General features: G+C 50.0%; 1 protein-coding gene across 3 annotated transcripts in view; it reads right to left on the bottom strand.

Moving 5' to 3' along the window:
• Positions 1–20,550, bottom strand: part of ZC3H13 (zinc finger CCCH-type containing 13) — a 519,948-nt gene that overhangs the window by 292,418 nt on the left and 206,980 nt on the right. For all 3 annotated transcript variants that reach the window (XM_086935008.1, XM_086935009.1, XM_086935010.1), the window contains exon 11: positions 629–1,276. In XM_086935008.1, coding sequence (XP_086791134.1) covers positions 629–1,276 — 648 coding nt within the window. The remainder of the gene's footprint in view (positions 1–628; positions 1,277–20,550) is intronic.

Below are 20,550 nucleotides of genomic sequence, written 5' to 3'. Positions count from 1 at the left end.
CTCACCTGACCTTTTCTACCTGGTGACCTTTGGGCCTAAGACTGGACTTTTAAGTGTGGTGCCTAACTGTTAAATCGCATTATTGTTTTCCCCATAGGATAACAGTGAATTGCTTCAAAAAAGTGTCGACTTTTGAAAGTGAAAAGTATTTCCACTTATAAACGTACTTCCCTTATTGCGAAGACCTTGATCTTAAAATAAAATACTAAACATTTTTATAAAATTGGTGTGGATTCCTTTTTTGAAACGTGTGTCAGTTATTGGTCATTTGGTGCAATAAATGTCTTGCACTCCCCTGTGTTAGGCCTAAGGATGCTCGCCCACACTACCACCTATATAAAGAAAATGTATACGAATCCGAGAATTTATGAGAGAGTTTAGCATTAGGAGCTCAGTTGCTTGGTGAAGCAAAGCTCTAAGTAGCTGGGTAGCGAAATATATTTTTTTTGGTTCTTTTTCATAATAAACATGCCTTAAGACTTCAAGTGGACTCAGCAGACAGTTTTCTTTCAGACTAATATGTTTCTAAAACACTAGGATATGTGGCTTTCTAAAAATTCAATTTTCATTAACAAGATCAACAATTACCAATGACAATATATTTTCTTTCAGAAGCACAAAATAATACCTTTCTCTTGTATATCTGAAACTCTGCCTCTGCTTCTGCCAGAACGCTCATTCCTTTGGTCATTTCTTGAGTCAGTCCTGGATTCATTTCTTGAGTCCGTCCTGGAGTCATTTCTTGAGTCCGTCCTGGAGTCATTTCTTGAGTCCGTTCTGGAGTCAGTCCTGGAGTCATTTCTTGCGTCAGTCCTGGAGTCATTTCTTGTGTCAGTCCTGGAGTCATTTCTTGCGTCAGTCCTGGAGTCATTTCTTGCGTCAGTCCTTACGTCAGTCCTTGCGTCAGTCCTCGGTTCACTACGAGAAGGCTCTTCTCTGCCATGGCCCCTACCATAGCTTCGGCCCTCATCATATGGTTCTTCCTTTCTGTGGGACTCTCTACTCTCCCGGTCTCTGTACTCACTAGTATCTCGTGTGGAACGAGAATCTCGATCACGGCTATCTCGGACATCTCTGTAATCACGTGCATCTCTGGAGTCTCGAGTCTCTTTGGAATCCTTCATATCCCTGCGATCACGACCATCTCGATTATCTCGGAGATCTCGACTTTCCCTTGACTCTCTGTCATCTCTTTGATCCTTAGAAGTACTTTGGGACAAGTCATCATCTCTTTCATCTCGAATATCTCTCTCTTTTTTCTTTTCTCCTCGGGTGTCTGATAAAATATAATCAATACATTATTCACATTTTTATTGTAAAATTTGTAATCTTAAAATAATAGATTCTTTCAAGAAATTAAATTAGCCAGGAAAATAGTCTAAACATTAAACCTCTGGAGCAGGGGTCTTCAAACTGGGGGGTGGGCCTCAAGTATTCCGGGGGGGGAGGGGAAGCAGACTTTGGCCAAAAAAGCTGATAACAGTCTTTAGTTTTCAGTAAAACAAAAATGAGCAGCAATAAGAGCTCTGTAATGGGCCTTTACTAACACCTTTTGTCATTTAAATTCTGCCTGGGAGAAGGTGTCAAAAGGAAAGCGACTCTAAATATTGTTTACGGTAACAGAACTTAAATACAAAGTTTAAATAAGTCTATACATATTAAACATTGCCAGTTAAATAGAATTGTGAAAAGTTCAGTGCTCCAGAGAATCCTGGATGAGATGAAAGGAATACTTAGGTTACTTACCCTGTAGCAATCAGTTTGTGTTATGTAGAGCTGTAAATAAACATGTCCTACATACTCCTGCCATCTAGAGATGGGCGTTGATGTTTGCAACTTATTTTTCTTCGAATCACGAGGTATAGTGCCTCCTTCTATTACTGGTAATGCGTACGTGCATCAGCTCCATTGTTGGACTGTTTTCAACACAGTGGGTGAGGATGAAGATGGAGCATTGGAAAGAAATAGTAATAAAGAGAAAAGAACATCTGCAACAACCAACGGCTTCCGGGGAGGTGGTTGGGCACATGAGAATCTACTGTACCACACACCACAAACAAATGCTGGGTAAGTAGCATTCTGTTTGTGACCTGTGTGGCTGTAGATGCACATCCTCTGCAAAGACTGAAAAGCAGTACCCCTCCCTAAGCAGTGGCTACCCGCAGGATGCTGCGAAGGACTGAAAAAAAGTTGGCAGACCAACTTGGCTGATGTTTGCCTTTTGGTGTGTCAAGACCTCTATTCAGTAGTGTTTGATGAACGTGTGAGGGGTGGACCACAAAGCTGCCCTTACCTGTGTCAGCTATGAAAATATTGCCAAGGAAAGCCACAGGGACACCATGCTTGCAAGGGCAACTGTGTTTTAGCATTAATTAATCAAGTTTGTATAAACTTGACAAACCATCAGGCTGTGCCTGCTTTAGACAGGACGTACCCTTTAGGAGTATTATGCCGCTATTTTCAAAGCAAAAATCCTGTATTATGAGGAATGTATTGCCCGTTCGAGTTACAAGGCCAAGGAAATCTGTTCTATTGTCTAAGGTTGTATCTCTCCCAAAGCTGAAAGTCACGCCAAAACGGCCTCGCAGGAATGGTGCGAGGAACGGACTGTTATTTTACTGGCAAGGTCAGATATATTCAGGTTAACCTTGGTGCCGCTAACTACCAGAAGTCGGAGGCCATCCTCTCTTGCACAAGGGACCCTGTTCGACAACAAACTAGTGACCTTCAAAGGCATTTCCTTACAAAATTCTCTTGCAGCACTAAAAACACTCAAATCTGGCTCTCCTAAGGATCCTTGCCCGACAAAGCTGCTTGCAGATGCAGCTGAGATCATCAACCAGGCAGTTAATACGCTACTTAATCTATCCTTATCCTCAGCCAGGGTTCCCTTGGCTTGGAAGCAGGCCATGATCATTCCTTTGCTAAAAGAAACGGCACTGGATCCGTCACTGCCCTCCAATTACCGACCTATCTCGTTTCTCCCTGCAGTACTCAAAATCCTCAAAAAGCAGGTTAACATTCAATTATCTGTTTTTGTTGAGAGATTTGAACTTCTCCATCCGGCTCAATCAGGCTTCTGAGCTATGCATAGCACAGAAACTGTGCTGGCCGAAATATCAAAAGCTATCCGGGAGACAAATGGGTGGCAGGGCAGCCCTGGTGCTGTTGGACCCATCGGCAGCATTCAATACAGTCCCCCACACCCTGTTACTGACTCTTCTTCGGGCCCTTGGAGTGGACAGTTCAGCCTGGAATTGGTTTAAACAATACCTGGAGGACGGATCCCAACAAATTTGGATCTGACCTTTTGCAACTACCCCCCAGAAACTAAACACCGGGGTCTCCCAGGGCTCGGTACTGCGCCCTCTTCGGTTTAACATCTACGTGCCTCCCCTTATTCAGTTAGCGGAAGATCTTGGGGACAAAGTAATCTTATATACGGATGACATACAGCTGCTTTTCTCCTGGTATAAAGACAGCGAGGCTAACAGTACTCATGCTAAGGACTGCCTAGCTGCAATTTTTCACTGGCTGGTGGAGGCACAACTAAAATGCAATTAGGACAAGACAGATTCTTCTCTTTGCGAACTGTTCCTCTAAGTTCTGGCGTTCCTTTTTGCCAGATGAGGTCCTCCTGCCTTCTCCCCATGGTGCTTCGCTAAAAAACCTGGGGATATGGTTTGATGAAAAACTCTGTTTTGGTTCTCAGATCAAAAGACTATCGGCCTTACATTTCAGTATCCTGAAATCTCATAAAAATGTCTTCCACTGCTCCCTATTAATGCTCAGAAAACGGTCATCCAAGCATTGATTACTTCCCGCATACACTATGCCAACGCTCTATATGTTGGTCTGCCCGCCTACCTGCTTAATTAATTACAAGTGACCTAGAATGCAGAGGCCAGGTTATTACTAAAAGTCCTTAAAAGGGCGAATGTTAGGCTGCATCTCAGTGATCTGCACTGGCTGCCCATGGTGGAGAGGGTGAAGTTTGAAGCACTGGTAGTGCAGGCAGCTTCATTTTGCCAACGAGCTACTGGCTAATGTTACCCGAGTACTCCAACAGAGAGCTGGCAGCAGCTCCCTGTGACGTCTGAGAGCTGTGGCCTGGAATCAACTTCCAGTGGAGATTCGCACTATCCGTGCTCTGAGCATATTTAAGAAAAAGCTGAAGCCATTTCTTCTTAGATAAGTTCTCCAGTGCTGTTCAGTCTACCTGCTAGACACTCCTTAGAGTAGCTGTGAGCGATATAAGTGCCAAAAATAAGAATAATAATGTGGTTTGGTGGAGTCATGCGGAAGGGCTTGATCTTATTAAAGTAATACATAAGGGTATGTTTGACTTTCAGGGTATGGAGAGCCCCCAAGTTCGGCTGAAGAAAGAAAACCGGGAGCTCAATGGTTTGATTCAGATGGAAAAGGGACACCACCTAGGGGAGGACCATTTGTCCCAAGGACAATCCTGTCCTTATGAATATGGGAGAAGTTCTAGGGTAAGAGCTTGTAGTTCACTTCGTCGCATTAAAGACTCAATTGCCACTAGGAAGGCAACCTTCTAAGACAGGAACCGAAGGGGTCCATGAGTGAGTAAGTACAATATTGATGTTCCAGACAGGGACAGGAGGTACGCATGCCGGGATATCTCTCATTATTCCATGAAAGCCTTGATGATGGAGACTTAAATAGTGAAGTGTGGTCTCGGTTTTGTAAATAAGCTGCAAATGTATCTGGATGAAGGCGTGTAGAAGTAAAGGCTGAACCTGATTTCTGAAGATATAACAGGTAGCAAACTATGTCCTGAACCACTTGTTTAAGTGTGTCTATGTGCTTTGGAAGGCAACAGTAAACAACCTGTTTCCACTTGGCAGAGTAACAGGCCCCTGTGGCAGGTCTACGTAGCTCCTTAAGGATAGACCTACTTACTTGAAGCAGATTAAGAAACCCAAACTCTAGCATCTCAGAAGTCAGATCGCTAGGTCAAGTTGCCTGGAGTTCGGGTGGATGATTGCGCCATAGTTCTGCGTCAGTAGGTCCTGCTTGTTGGGGAGTTTCTCATGGGGAACCACTGACCGTTCTAGCAGGGTTGTGAACCAAGGCCACCAGTGGAAGTATGGGAATAGGACTTGTTGCCGCATCCTGCTGAGCAGGTCCGCAACCTTGAGGTCCACCCCCGCAGGTACTCCGCTACAAGGTGTACCTGCGGTGAAGTGCCATGCGTTGTATAATCTGTGCCAGTGTGGAGAACTGAGGGGACTGTGTGTCTACCTTCTTTTAAAGATTAATATGGCTGTCATATTGTCTGTTTTATGAGGACCACTTTGTGTTGAACGTGGTGGGAGAAGGCTTTGAGTGCTAGCTGGCTAGCCAGTAATAATAGGTTGTTGATGTGAAAGCCTCGTTGCTGTGCGGGTTGTTTGTTGTAAATGTGGCCCCAGCACCCGACCCTGAGAGGGAAGCATCCGTAGTGATGCTCACTTTCAGACCTAGATCTTAAAGGGGGCACAGCAATGGGTTCTGAACCATATCAGCACTAGATCCTCCCATTCACCCTCTGACCATTGCGCCACTAGGCACGCTTGTAGAGGACGCATTTGCAATCTTGCATGGAGAAGTATGGCTAAGCAAGAAGCAGTCATGACTAGGAGGCACATTACTAATTTGACAGTTAGATGACTATTTGGTTGAAAAAGAGGAAGCAACCATTGGAAATCTTGAACCTAAGCTTGAGTGAAGAAAGGCTTCGCAGATGAATGTATTGAGGACTGCACCCAGAAAGGGGTAGATACAGAGGGGTTGAAGGTGAGACTTGACTGATTTGTTCGTGTAGCCAAGAGTTCAGTTGTGAAAACACTGCTGCTTGGTTGCACCCTTGATCAGTCAACCATCCAGGTTAGAGAACATCTGGATCCCCCCACCTTTTGAGATGTGTGGCTACTACAGCAAGACACTTTGTAATACCTTGGGGGCCGTAGTGATCCTGAACTGCAGTACTTTGAACTGGTAAATTTGACCACTTACCATGAACTTTAGGTAGCGGAGGGGAGCAAGATAAATGGGTATGTGGAAGCATATATCCTTCAGATCGAGAGCTGTCGTGAAATCGCATTTTTGCAGCAGCGGGGGGACGCCTTGTAGTGTGGCATATGGAAATATTCTAACAGGATGTACTCGTTGATGAGTGAGGTCGAGTATAGGTCTTAGGTTCCAGTCTTTTTTGGGTATTGGTAAGTGTAGGGCGTACACTCCCTTAATGAACAAGTTACTTACCTTCGGTAACGATATATCTGTAAGAAACATTAGTTAGTGTTAGATTCCTTACATTAGAATATCCCCAGGCGTCAGTCTGGATCCGGAAACTTTTGCGTAGCAGTACCCTTGCGCGTCGGTAGGCGTCGTCTGCAGGCGTCCCCTGCGGCTCCGCGTCCGTCGTCGGCGTCGTGCGCCGTGATGACGTCGCTGGAGTACATAGACGCCGCCTCCGCGCACTGACGTCAGTTCTTTGTACACAGCTTTTCCGCGCCAGAAGACGCAGAGCCATGAGAGAACCAACACTGGTGCCATTTGAAACTAGGGCCCTGAAAGGGATGTCCTTAACCCTAGGTATCAGTTCGCAGAACGGGGAGGATGGGTGGGTTCGGTAAGGAATCTAACCCTAACTAATGTTTCTTACAGATATATCGTTACCGAAGGTAAGTAACTTGTTCATCTGAAAGAAACACGTTAGTGTTAGATTCCTTACCTTAGAATAGATACCCCAGCAATACCAACCCCGGTGGTGGGTCTGCGAACCAATACAATACTACACCAGAAAGTCCTGGAGGACAGAACGGCCAATGAAGCCATCCCTCCGGACTTGACTGTCCAGGCAGTAGTGCCTCGCAAAGGTGTGCAGTGAGGCCCACGTAGCCGCTTGGCAAATGTCCTGCAAGGGGACTCCCCGGCCCAGGGCAGTAGTAGCCGCCGTGGCCCGAGTGGAATGGGCCCTCAGCCCAACAGGAGGCTCCTTCCGAGCCAAAGAGTAGCACGCTTTGATGCAGAGAACGACCCATCGAGAGATGGTCCGTTTACAGACCGACCGTCCCTTCTTCGCACCCACGTAGCCAACAAACAGTTGGTCATCCACCCGGAACTGGCGTGTGCGATCCATGTAAAATGAAAGCGCACGTTTTGGGTCCAGACAATGGAGCCGCTCTTCATCCTTTGAAGGATGCGGAGGCGGGAAGAAGGAAGGGAGGGTGATGGACTGCCCGATGTGGAAAGCAGAAACTACTTTGGGCAGGAAAGAAGGTCTAGTCCTCAGAACCACCTTGTCAGGATGGATGGACAAGAAAGGAGGTTGGACAGAAAGAGCCTGGAGCTCGCTCACTCACTCTCCTGGCAGAGGTGATGGCAACCAGGAAAGCCGTCTTTAAAGTCAGAAGACGGAGAGGGCAAGAATGAAGGGGCTCAAAGGGAGCACACATCAAAAAGGTTAGAACCAGGTTCAAGTCCCACTGAGGCATCACAAACGGAACAGGAGGATACATGTGTGTGATGCCCTTCAAGAATCTCGTTACAATAGGGGACTTGAACAAAGAAGGCTGATCAGGAAGCCTGAGAAAGGCTGAAAGGGCCGAAAGGTAGCCCTTGATAGTGCCCAGAGCAGAGCCCTGCTGGGCAAGAGAGAGAAGAAACAGAAGAACCTCGGAAAGAGGGGCAGAGAGAGGATCCACAGCCTTTGCTGTGCACCATGCCACAAATCTGTTCCACCGACAGGCGTATACCGACTTTGTGGAGGGACGCCTGGCTGCCAGAATTACATCACAGACTTCAGGAGGCAAGTCAAATGGCCTCAACTGCCGCCGCTCAATCTCCAAGCATGGAGGTGGAGACTGGACAGGTTCGGGTGGAGGACCGTCCCCTGCTGCTGCGACAGAAGGTCCTCCTGAAGGGGCAGGCGGATCGGGGGACCGACTGACATGCTGAGTAGCTCGGGATACCAGTACCTTCGAGCCCAGTCCGGAGCCACAAGGATAACTTGGGCCCGGTCGCGCCTGATCTTCTTCAGCACTCTGGGCAGAAGTGGTATAGGCGGAAAGGCGCATAACAGACCGCAACTCCACTCGCGCCGAAAGGCGTCGCCGTGCGAGTGCCGTCTTGGAAACTCCAACGCGCAGAACTGATGACATTGCGCGTTCTCTTCTGTGGCGAATAGATCTAACCAAGGCTCTCCCCATTTCTGAAAGAGGCCTTGCGCCACGTCCGAGTTCAGACGCCATTCGTGATCCATCGAGCACCGACGGCTGAGTTCGTCCGCCCTGGCGTTCAGAGAACCTGCCAGGTGTTGAACCGTCAGAGTCACGCCCTGACGTTCCATCCACTGCCAGAGGCGCAGAGCCTCCTGGCAAAGGGTCCACGACCCCACCCCGCCTTGTTTGTTGCAGTACCACATGGCGGTGGTGTTGTCTGTGAACACCTGCACTACACTCCCGTTGACAAAGGGGAGGAATGCCTTCAGTGCTAGACGAATCGCCCGCAGCTCCAACAGGTTGATATGGAGCCGGGACTCCGCCGGAGACCAGATGCCTCTGATCTCCGCCTCTCCCAAGCGGCCTCCCCAGCCCTGGAGGGTGCGCGTCCGTCACGACAACGTGCTCCGGTTGGGGAAGGGAGAGGGATCTGCCTCTGACCCAATCGCGGTCCGTAAGCCACCACTGCAGTTGTCTCGCAGTGCCCTCCGAGATCAAGACGTGGTCGGACAAGTTGCCCTGATGCTGGGCCCACTGAAACTTCAGGTCCCACTGCAGAGCCCGCATCCGCCACCGGGCGTGATGCACCAGAAGGATGCAGGAAGCCATCAGCCCCAGCAGCCGCAGCGTCAACCTGACCGAAACCCGGGATAGCGGCTGAAAGATGGGAATCAAAGCCTGAATATCCCGGACCCGCCGTTCCGGAGGATAAACCCGAAACTGGGCCGAGTCCAGAACCGCTCCGATGAAAAGGAGCTTTTGAAAGGGACACAGGTGTGATTTCGGCACATTGATGGAGAACCCCAGGCCGTGCAAGAGGTCTGCCGTCATCTGGAGGTGGTGGACGACTGTCTGGGGCGAGCCCGCCTTCAACAACCAGTCGTCTAGGTAGGGGAAGACTGAAACCCCTAACCTGCGCAGATGGGCTGCGACCACCGCCAACACCTTTTTGAACACCCGTGGGGCGCTGGTAAGGCCGAAGGGGAGCACGATAAACTGAAAGTGCTCCTGGCCTACCGTGAACCACAGGTAACGCCGGTGGGCCGGCAGGACAGGGATGTGAAAATACGCATCCTGCAAGTCCAACGCTACCATCCAGTCTTGCGGATCTAGAGCAGCCAAGACCTGAGCCAAAGTCAACATCTTGAACTTCTCCTTCCGGAGGAAGCCGTTGACGTTCCTGAGATCCAAGATAGGACGTAGGCCCCCTTTGTCCTTCTTGGGTACCAGAAAGTAGTGGGAATAGCAACCACGTCCTACTTCTGGCCCAGGAACGCGCTCGATGGCCCCCTTGGCCAAGAGGGCCGTAACTTCCTCCTGCAGAAGTTGCAAGTGGTCCCCCGACACACGGTGGTTCTGCGGTGGCATGGCTGGAGGAGTGGTCTCGAATGGGAGGGAGTAGCCCCTTCGGACGATTTGCAGCACCCACCTGTCCGATGTGATCGTGCGCCAGCGGGCGTGGTGATGGCGAACCCTGCCACCCACTGGCGTCACGTGGGCCTGAAAGCACAGACTAGGAGGATTTTGAGGCAGATGCTGCGGGGGAGGGGGGTGTGGCCTGACCCCGCCGTTGACCCCGACCGCCTCCACGGCGGTTTCCACGGCCGCCACCGCGTTGAAATGATTGCTGCGGTGCGTGGCTGGCAGCACGTGTGGGGACGCCCCTTCCGTGGCCACGAAAGGAGCGAAATGAACCCGTTTGCTGGCGCTGGGTCGAGAGACCCAAGGACTTTGCTGTGACCCTGGAGTCCTTGAAGCGTTCCAGCGCGTGGTCCGCCTTGTCACCAAACAGGTGACAGCCATCGAACGGCATGTCCATCAAAGTATTCTGGACATCTGCCGAAAAGTTGGCGGATCTCAACCAGGCGTGGCGACGAATCGCCACAGTCGTGGACATCGCTCTGCCTAGCGAGTCGGTCGTATCAAGACCACATCGAATAGAATATCTAGCTGCATCTCAGGCCTCAGCTACAGCTTTGCCGAGTTTTGCCCGCACCTCCATGGGGCATTCTGGCAGCAGTTCCGCGACCGTGTCCCACACAGAGTGGGTGTAGCGGCCCAAGAGGCAAGCGGTGTTGCAAGACCGCAGTCCTAAACTCAGGGACGAGAAGACCTTCTTGCCATACTGGTCATACCTCTTGGATTCCCGGTCGGGCGGGGCCGACGGGAATGCGGACTGGGAGGTAGAGGCCTGGATCACCAGACTCTCAGGGGTGGGGTGAGTGGACAGGAACTTGGGGTCGTCCGGACAAGGACGGTGGCGTCTGGCCACGTTCCGATCAACAGGCGCACCTGAAGAGGGCCTGGACCACGTGCCCAACAGAACGTCTGATAAGACTTCGTTAAACGGCAGCAGAGGCTCCTGTGGGCATGACCGCGGTTTGAAGACCTCAGTGAGGATGTTAGGCCTCACGGCCGCGATGGGGAGCTCAAGGTTTAAGGCCTTGGCAGCCCTCATCAACACCACTGAATAAGCAGCTCCCTCCTCCGATGCCACGGAAGGAGGAGAGACAAAACCAGGGTTAGGAGAGTCATCCAAACCACTGGCGTCCCCCAAATCACCTGTCCAGTCCATGTCATACTGGCACTCACGTGACAGAGGGTCCTCAGACCCCTCCCAGCCCTCACCGTACTCCACATCATCACCATAGTCAGTGTCAACCATGTAGACCGGCTCCACGGGGTCGACAGGCCCCATCGGCGTCGAGCGACGCCGGTCCGACTCCGCGTCCGGATTCGGTGAGGGTATGGGGACGGCGCCGCCCGAAGCCGGCACAGAGGAACCGGCGTCGGGGGCAACCCCGATGGAATCGGCGCCGGAGTGGTTGGACGCCCATCCAGCGTCGACCCCGAAGGCCCTAGCGGCGCCGGGATCGGCGCCGGAGCATCCGACGGCGTCGAGGCAGGGTCAGCTGAACCGCTAGGGCCCCCGGACGGGTTCACTGGGCCCGTAGGCGCCGTGGAACCCGCCGGAGGAGACAGGGCCCTCATGGCCATGAGGAACGCCTCTATCTCCTCAGGCGTCGCACCTTGCCCAGGGACCTGAGGGTATGGAGCAGGCCGCGCCGGCAACTCCCGCGGAGTCGTAGGGTTGGGGTCACCCGAACCCCCGGCCGCATCGCGCGAGCGTCGGGGGGAGTCGGGGGTACGATGACGACGCCCCGACTTCTTGTGTTTCTTACCTGACAAACTCGACGAGTGATGTCGACTTCCGGAGCGCCCGGCTCGGCTCCGCGACCGCTCCCTCGAACGCTCCCTGGACCTCCGGCCGGACCAAGACCGTTCTCGACGTGGGGCCGACACCCGGAGCTCGAGCAGCTTGCGGGACCGCTCCCGCCTAGCTTTGTTAGTCAGAGCCCGGCAATCGACACAGGAGTCGACGTCGTGGTCGGGGCCCAGGCACCGGAGACAGAGTCGGTGATGGTCCGTGACCGACATCGTGCGGTCACAACCGTCACAGTGTTTGAAACCGGGCATCCTACCAGGCACAAAAGATAGATATAAGTTGTAATAACTTGGTCAAAAGACCGGGTACCGCTCTTCAGATCTGCGTCCACTGGCGCGGAAAAAAGAAGAACTGACGTCAGCGCGCGGAGGCGGCGTCTATGTACTCCAGCGACGTCATCACGGCGCACGACGCCGACGACGGACGCGGAGCCGCAGGGGGCGCCTGCAGACAACGCCTACCGACGCGCAAGGGTACTGCTACGCAAAAGTTTCCGGATCCAGACTGACGCCTGGGGATATTCTAAGGTAAGGAATCTAACACTAACGTGTTTCTTTCAGATGAGCTGGTGCATCAGCACAGGTTCTAGTGCTCCATTGAGAACGAGCATCTGTACCTCTTCTTGGAGTAGGTGCTGATGTTCTGCGGAGAGGGTGTGTCTGCGAGGTTAGATGTTTGGTGGGGATGTAGTGAGTCCCAGACAGTAACCTTGTTGTAAGATGGAAAATACAACCATTGGTCAGAGGATCCCTTCCCACTGTGGGAGAAAGCCATATGATCTTCTCGCGACATGTGCAATAGATCATGCCCCTAGTGTTACTCCTATAACTCGTCTGCTGCTTGTGTTGGTAAGTGGCAAGGGGGTCTGGGGAGGTGGTTTTACTGGCCCTGCGCCCCCATACCGGAAGGCATCCAGTGAAAGGTGCCTGGAGAGAGGGTGTCTGGATAGCACCCACTGCCTTGGCCATGTCAGTATCTTTTTTCTTAGCTTCTCCAGCATCATTCCAACTGTGGCCTGAAGAGATGTTTATACTGAAGTGCAGGTTTAGCAGAAGCTGTTCCCTAAGGGTAACCATTTGGTCTGCCCAGTAGTATAATTGAAACTCATGGCCTCCAAGTCCGCCTCCATATACTGGGGCTCAGCACTTCCCATAAGCCACTCTGGGCGAATTATCCGCCCAGTAGAGCTTCTGACAGGTCTAGTGACTTAAATATTCTACTCTATCTAATAGCAATGCTCTTGACCCAATAACTGGTATCAAATTATGTGATCCTGGGAAAATATTTTAAATTCAATGAGCCACCATTTTCTTCATTATCAATAATGAGAGCGCCTTCAAATTTACTAGTACAGCCTGTTTGCTGTACAAAAACGTACCTTGTCTGACTAAACTTTTGCTACATAAATAAAGATCTAGCCACATATAGGATACACATGAACCCTGACTTGCCTCTTAGTAATTAAGGGCAAAGTTGTCAGGGCCGGGGCAGGAACATTTCTCAAATCATGTTTAAAAACTATCGCTTTTAATGAATACTTAACTAAAGTATGAAGTGGTAAACTTTCATTAGCAATCAGGAGATTTTCAATTGGAATGACCACAAAATGTTAAAACAAAGGCGGACTGATTTTGACAATCTCTTTTTTATTTTCAAACAAAATCCATTTTAAGTGTATAGGTGAATAATTTGAAAAAGCGTCATTACACGGTTGTGGAAAGACACATTGCGTAAAATACTAATACTTACAGCTTCTTTCCATTCCCTCCGATTGGATAACCTAAATAGCTCTACTGTTTACATTAAGAGAACTAAGTTTTCTCTTTTTCTTAACCCCTTAAGTGCTGCTGACGGCCAATGGTCGTCAGCAGCGCTACCTCCCCAGTGCTGCGCACGACCATTGAACGTCCATTCAGCACTAGTTCTAATGGACAGCGCAGCACTGGGGAGAAATGTTTACACGCAGCTAAGGTGTTAAAGCCCTCCAAGGGAATGCATGTATTTATTTGATCTGACCGCGTGCTGCTTTCCTCTTCAAATAAATGGTCCCGGTCCGTTCCTTCAGACACCTCAGTTGCATTTTTCATTTTGTTATTCTGACTGCTCCAAAAGGTTTGTTTTCAATCTTAAAACAGTAAATTAAAAGCATTTTTTTAACCCCTCCCCTGCTGATGTCGGAACCGCTCCGTCATCAGCTACGGTTGGGCTGTGCTGATGACGGAGCGGTTCCGTCATGGCCCAGCCGCCATGCCTGCGCGGCGCTGATTTCGCGCCAGCGCGGCCGTTCTAATGAGCGGGGCGGGTCATGACGGTACCGCTCCGTCACCAGCACAGCTCAACCGCGGCTGGTGACGGAGCGGTTCTGTCACCAGCATGCGGCCGCCCCACCCAGTTAGCGCTGCGGCGGAATAGCCGCCGCAGCGAAAGGGTTAAATTGACTGCTGCTGTATCCTCCATTTGAGCGCATTAATGTGGACTCATGCATGTGTCTAAATCATCAAACTGTGCCAGCTATGTTCAGTCTCTTTTTAAAAATAATGTTAAGCATCGCCTCATTAATTTTTTTGCTGATGCTCATCACCAACAAGCATTGTCAAAGTCAATGATCACCTAACAATGAATGAAAAGAGGAACAAGACTTCTAAAAAACATATTCCACTCATAAAATGTTTTGTGAGGTGGCTCACAGCAACGGATTCTAAATGGTGTTCGAAGTAAGGAGACCAACAATAATGTGAAAATTAATGATAAATTGTGAAAAATTAGCAAAGCAAAATGTTCAGGGTAACTAATTTTGGGGTGTAAAAATAAACTTTCCCTAAACTGCCGAAGCAGTTTCTCCTGAGATATGTCAGAAGGTTTGACTTAAAAGAACAGGCATTTGCATTGCAGTAGGTCTCGCATTTGCGAGACTGTTGAGCTACTAGCATTGTAAATGACAAACCTTGTATCTAAGTGGGTTTTAAAAAGAGATAAATAAAAGGAATTGTCATTTATAATGCCAATAGCTTAAAATTTCGCAAATGCAAGACCTATTGTATTGCCAATGCTTGTTACACTTGGGGTGAAAACAAAAAAAAAAAATCAACTCTGCAAAAATACAACCCGTCACTGCCTTTGATAGAACTTCAAAGAGACTCATTTTTCAGTTTTATATAGTGCAAACTTCGAGTGCTTTACATGAGCACCAGTTACATTACACAAGGCGGGGTATATTCATTTTTGAATCACAGGATGTTGAGCCGTGAGGCTCGAACCGGTTTTCTCAGCTCGAGGGTTGGCTCCTCTAATCTTACCACAACCTCGCCCAGAAGAGCCAGTTGCATTTTTAATATTATATACAGCAACGTCATAGTTGCTGTTTATTTATCTTAATCAACTTACGACCATTGACAAAGCCAATAGTCCCGGCTTCTTGTGGGTGATGTTACTTGTGCGATTTGGCTCACCAACGACCCGCTACCGCCAGAGCCAGCCTCCTGGAAGGAATGAAAGACGTTGCAGATTGGATGAAGACCAGTCGCCTGAAACTGAACTCAGACAAAATGGAAGTCCTCATCCTGGGATCATCCCCCTCCGCCTGGGACGACTCTAGTGGCCCCCTGTCCTGGGCACTGCCTCCAAGCCAACGGACCACGCACGCAACCTAGGCTTGATCCTGGACTCCTCCCTCACGATGACCAAACAAGTCAACGCCGTCTCGTCATCCTGTTTCAACACCCTGCGCATGCTCCAAAAGATCTTCAGGTGGATTGCCACCGAAACCAGGAAGGCGGTCACCCAGGCCCTCGTCACCAGCCGACTGGACTACGGGAACACCCTCTACGCTGGAACCACAGCCAAACTACAGAAAAGACTCCAGCGCATACAGAACGCCTCCGCACGGCTCATCCTGGACATCCCCCGCCACAACCACATCTCTGCCCACCTGAGAGACCTGCTCTGGCTCCCAGTCAGCACGATGATCACGTTCAGAGTCCTCACCCACGCACACAAGGCTCTCCACGACTTGGGCCCCAAGTACCTCAACAACCGCCTCACATTCTATACGCCTACCCGCCAGCTCCGCTCGACCAGCCTCGCCCTCGCCATCGTCCCACGCATTCGCAGAGCTTCCGCCGGAGGAAGATCCTTCTCCTACCTGGCAGCCAAGACATGGAACTCCCTCCCCATCCACCTACTGCTGACCCAGGACCATCTCTCCTTCAGGAAACAACTCAAGACCTGGCTATTCGAGCAGTAGCGGACCCCACCCCTCCCAGCGCCTTGAGACCCTAGCGGGTGAGTAGCGCGCTTTATAAATTTGATTGATTGATTGATCAATGGACCGATAGAGCAAAATATCAGTGGGGTGGCATACTATGCTAAGCACAGATTTCTAGCTTTGTTTTAAGCCACGCCCTTAATTACAGTGGCCAAGGCCCTATAAGAGACCCCAACCAGTTTAATCTCTTATTGTGAGTGCTCCACGTGAGCTCTTCCCCCGCTGGACCACCCCCTCCAGAGTGGCTCCTGCTGCCCCCGCCCCCTTCATCCTGGTGTCTGAGACTTGAGCTGTGGTTAGCCTGCCTGCCTACCCCCACCTCCCCCTGCAGTGACTTTACACCCAGGCCTTTGAATGGGGTGTAGGTAGGGAAGGAGCACCCCACTGAAGATGGATGAGATTTACTTGACGCTATCCTGGCTACAGAGCGCTGTATGCTGAAGTGGTGGAGCAAGGGGCGGGGGAGGAGTCACGCCAGCTGGAACCCTCAGCCAGAGACACGTGGGTGAAGTGTCGAGGGAGGAGCGCAAGACATTAGTGTTAGCGTTCTGAGGAGGACACAGGAGGGTGGTGGGTGAACTGAAAACAACCCTGTACGAAGATTTAGAGAACTCGAGATGTTATGGGCTCCGTGGGAGGAGACAGTTCAGTTATGATTGTTCCTTCACATTATGGTGCTTTTGTTTTGTATTGAACCGTCCTAACCAGTGAAAGCATTTGGAAGGGCTCGTACCCAGCTCCATTTGTCCCGCCCACCATAGCTATAGAATGTACCGAGAGGTAACATGGAACAGAACAGTCAGAGGCAGCCAGGATTCCGATTCTGGGATACGAAGCCTGGGGGCACCCGTAGAGGGTTCTTTTGTGGGAAATCAATATGATTAGCTGCAATGATGTATTTCATCCAGATGTAGAGAAGCATATGGGCTATAGACAATACACTATATGTGTCAGACAGAAAACAATACGTGGGTCGGTAGCTAATGGTTGCTAAAAAAATAGAATGTGTGACAAGAATAGGCGGCGCTAGACATCTCTCGCCCCCTCAAAATGACATGATACGATCCAGGTAGAACAGGCAGCACGTCACAGCCGTCAGTAGGCCTTTTGGATGTTTTACTTCGAAAAACACCTACCTTGACCTTTTAGCGAATATCGATTTACATTCAGGGTCTTCCAGTTTCACATTTCCCATTATTTGTATGGACGGGCTTGATGTTGCGCAGTAGAGCAGTACTTAATTTGTTAAACAATAGTTGCTGGAGCCCAAAGTTTTGTTTAGAAACCCGTAGCCTGTCAATGCTACGAATATCAGAGGAGGGGGAGGGGGAGGGGGAGGGGGGCTGGTGGTGACTACCAAGATGGTGGAGTCTTAGTTCCACCTAATGTCTCTTCTATCTACAACCGGTGCAGTATGTCACACGTGCAATAACGGGCCAACGGGCCAGTCACAGAAGCTTCTATCTCTGCTTATCAGCATAAATCCAAACACCCATATGCCAACAACCAAATCTAGTGGAAATGGGCGGGGTAGGGCTGGGGTGAGGCCAGTCTCACTCGGAAAGAGACTGGGAGGGGTGGTGGGACTGAAGAAGCCCGGCGCTGCCGCATGTGTATCAAGGCTGCAACTGAACGCCGCCGGCACCCCGGGCTATAATGAGGAAATCCCACAATGGTTGCTAATCTCAGTTTATGATGAGGGAGGCAAGTCCCACACTTCGCCGAGCTGCAATAGCGACGGGGCCGCTCTTGCAGATGTCAGTTTGTTGTCCACCTGCCTGGCGGCTGGAGTCTACTTACGCTGTGCTTAGTCTAAAAATTAAAAAAAACATTAACAAAAAACGGAGCGCTGCACCCCAAAAGCGGGCGCCACGCTCAGTGTTACAGTTAAAAAATAATAATAAACCCAGCACGGTGTCCCTGAAGCGAGCGCCGCGCTCAGTGTTAAAGTTAAAAAAAAGATTAATAATACAGAGCAAGTGTACCATAGCGCTGCATCCGCCATTGTCCCTACGAGTGTGTATTTTAAAAATAGTGCTCACCCACCAGATAAAGCACACCATGTAACGCCGCAAACAAACAATCCAGCCCGGATGGGCTGGCCGAGAAGGAGACAGGGCGGTATCAAAAATCCTTGTTTTTAATCAGAGGCCATCCTTTAGCATAAATTATGACGACAGCCAATGGGAATGATGGGCAGGGCTTCAAGTTCCCTTCCGAGATCTCGCAGAGCAAGCAGCGCATGCGCTGCGATGCTAGACGAACCCTAAAAAGTGAATCCAACACTAGGAGGCTGTGCAGTTTTACAGTGATACTGTATTGTCCATCTGCTCACTTTGTTAGCACGAAGCTCATTTATATAATTTTGTTCTTAATGTTTTTGCTGTCCGTAATCAGATTTAAGTGTAGCTCACTAAAGCCTCAAGGTGCCAAATGGATGAGACAAAATTGGATATATTAACAAATAGGCCCACTGTAACCATAAGCTGCCTTTAAAATATGATTTTTAAGTGTAGGAAACTGGCTTTTTCTTGCAGTAGTTCCCCCACTTTTAGCCCCCTTTTTAGCAGCTGGATGCTGGTTTTCAACTCTAACTGTGCACTGAGGCCTACTAACCAGACCTTCGAGCATTGCTCTTTCCGTAAAACAATGCATGTCAGATTGTTAACAATTGGCCAAGGACTTAAGCAAGTCCCTAGAGAATGGTACCCCATGGTACCTAGGGCATGGGTCCTAAAGAGGGTCAATAAGGGCTGCAACATAACTAATGCTACCATAAGGGACCCACACACAAATTCCATACAATCATTGCAGGTTGTAAACCATGTGGGAAAACATGATATGGCACACTCCTGTGTGCAATGCCAAAGTCACTGCATTCAATGTATGTACATCACCCGCTTCAGCAGGCCTTTGAGCCCCAGGGCAGGGTGCATTATATTTTATGTGAGAACATATTTGCATATGCAGATGTGCTCCTGTGAAGTCTAGTTTTATTACTAGATATTGCAAGTGAAAAGGGAAGTAATTTTAAGGGATGTACTGGGCACTGGTCACAACGAGGCACCCAGCTACATAATGGCTTCCGTGAAACACGAGGTTTGGTATCAAACACTTCAGATTAATAAACCCACACTGAGGGATTTATTATATGCACCCAGAGGGTACCTTAGAGGTACCCCTGGACTCCACTAGTCTGACTGGTCCTGTCCAGCCTGCCACCACAGATGAGTTTGGCCCACTAGGAGGCAAGAGCTCCACACTGAGGTCAGAAACAATGCATGCTCTGGCAGGAGGTGTTCAGCAGAATGGCTAGTAAATTAGCATGTGAAGGCAGGGAGCTTCAAAGAGCACACCACATTTGATACGCAAGCCTGGCTTCCCCCAGACCCGGAGGATGCCACCCCCTGCCCTGGGACCACTTTGGCACCAGGACAGACGGGAAATTGGCTATGCAGCGAGGCCTGTTACACTACCAAGCTAGACACACCTCTAGGATGGGCAGCCTAAAGTTAACACAAGAGAAAGGATTCCGTCATCTTGAGTGTGGCGGAATTAGTAACTCTGGGACAGTGTGATGCCCATTCCCAACAGGAAGTGGTCATCTAGGGGGTGTAGTGACCCAGGGGTAAGTTGCCCTTTGGCTACCACCCTTCACTCCCCTTAAAGACCCTAGATAGAGTATTTAGGTGGCACCAGGAAATCAGATTAGACTATTGGATCTGAGGATGAAATAAGGACCGAAGAGAGCGAGAACTGAAGCCCTGCACCAAAGATTGGTGCAAAACTTGCACTTTGACTATCGATGGGACCAACTTCGCAAAGAGCTCGACATTCTCCTCAAATCCTTGGAGGACTGCCAAACACTTCAACAACGGGAAAGATCTCCCTTGGAGTACAGGAGCTGATGCCCTGCATCTGCAGGCACCACAAAGCTTCTGCTGGTCCAACGTATTGATAGCCATTGGGCTCACTGAAGTAGCAGTGCGACAGGAGAAAGGTCTTCGTGCTCCAAGAGGATAGATCTGTCTCCTTGCCAGGTTTGGAGACGCCAGGACCCCCAGGAGCAACCCGGCACCAACACCCTGGGTACCAGAACAGCTGCAATAACCAAAGCTTGTTGGTGGTCCTACCCAGACTCCAACAGCACAAAGCATAACCTACTATGTGAGTGGCATGTTGCCCCGCTTCTCCTTCACCGGGTCAAGAAGACCCAGAGTGAGCCTCAGATAGACTGCAAACTGAGGTCTCAAAGCACCCCCTGCTCCACAACCCAAGTCAGAGAGGCGACTGTGCAAATGTGGTCCTGAGACCCTCAGCCGATGACCCCATCCTTTGGTTTTGCCAGACTCGTCAGCTAGTCGCCACCTGCAGCCTCTTTCTGCAGGGACCGAGAACAGCAAGAGTCTCCAGCAGTGTGATCCAGTGGGGCAAAGCACCACTGCACACGAGCTTGCCAGCCAGTGTTCGAGGGGGTCGATAGTGTCCCAGCAGGCTCAAAACTCTCAAGACCTAAGCCCGCCATAGGTTCAACGGGACTGGCACCCCAGTATCCGCTTACAGTCTCTTTTCAACAGGACTATGTCCCATTGATTTTAAAGGGCAACCCGACGCAGAAGAGCAGTACTGCACTCGGACCCCCCCAGAGCCAACCAAAGTGACCTTTTGGTGCTGCCTTGGACCTTGCCCCATACTCACCTTAAGTCCAGAAGAACAGCCTGTGAGTCGTTGACAAGTGAACGTATGCAGTATATGTTTTTCTCCATAGGATAACATTACCAGTGTAAAGATACAAATATTGTATTTGATTTTTTTTAAAATCACTCTAG

Source organism: Lissotriton vulgaris, chromosome 8, assembly GCF_964263255.1.
Source record: "Lissotriton vulgaris chromosome 8, aLisVul1.2, whole genome shotgun sequence".
NCBI lineage: Eukaryota > Metazoa > Chordata > Amphibia > Caudata > Salamandridae > Lissotriton > Lissotriton vulgaris.
This window is presented reverse-complemented; position numbering and strand designations above follow the sequence as displayed.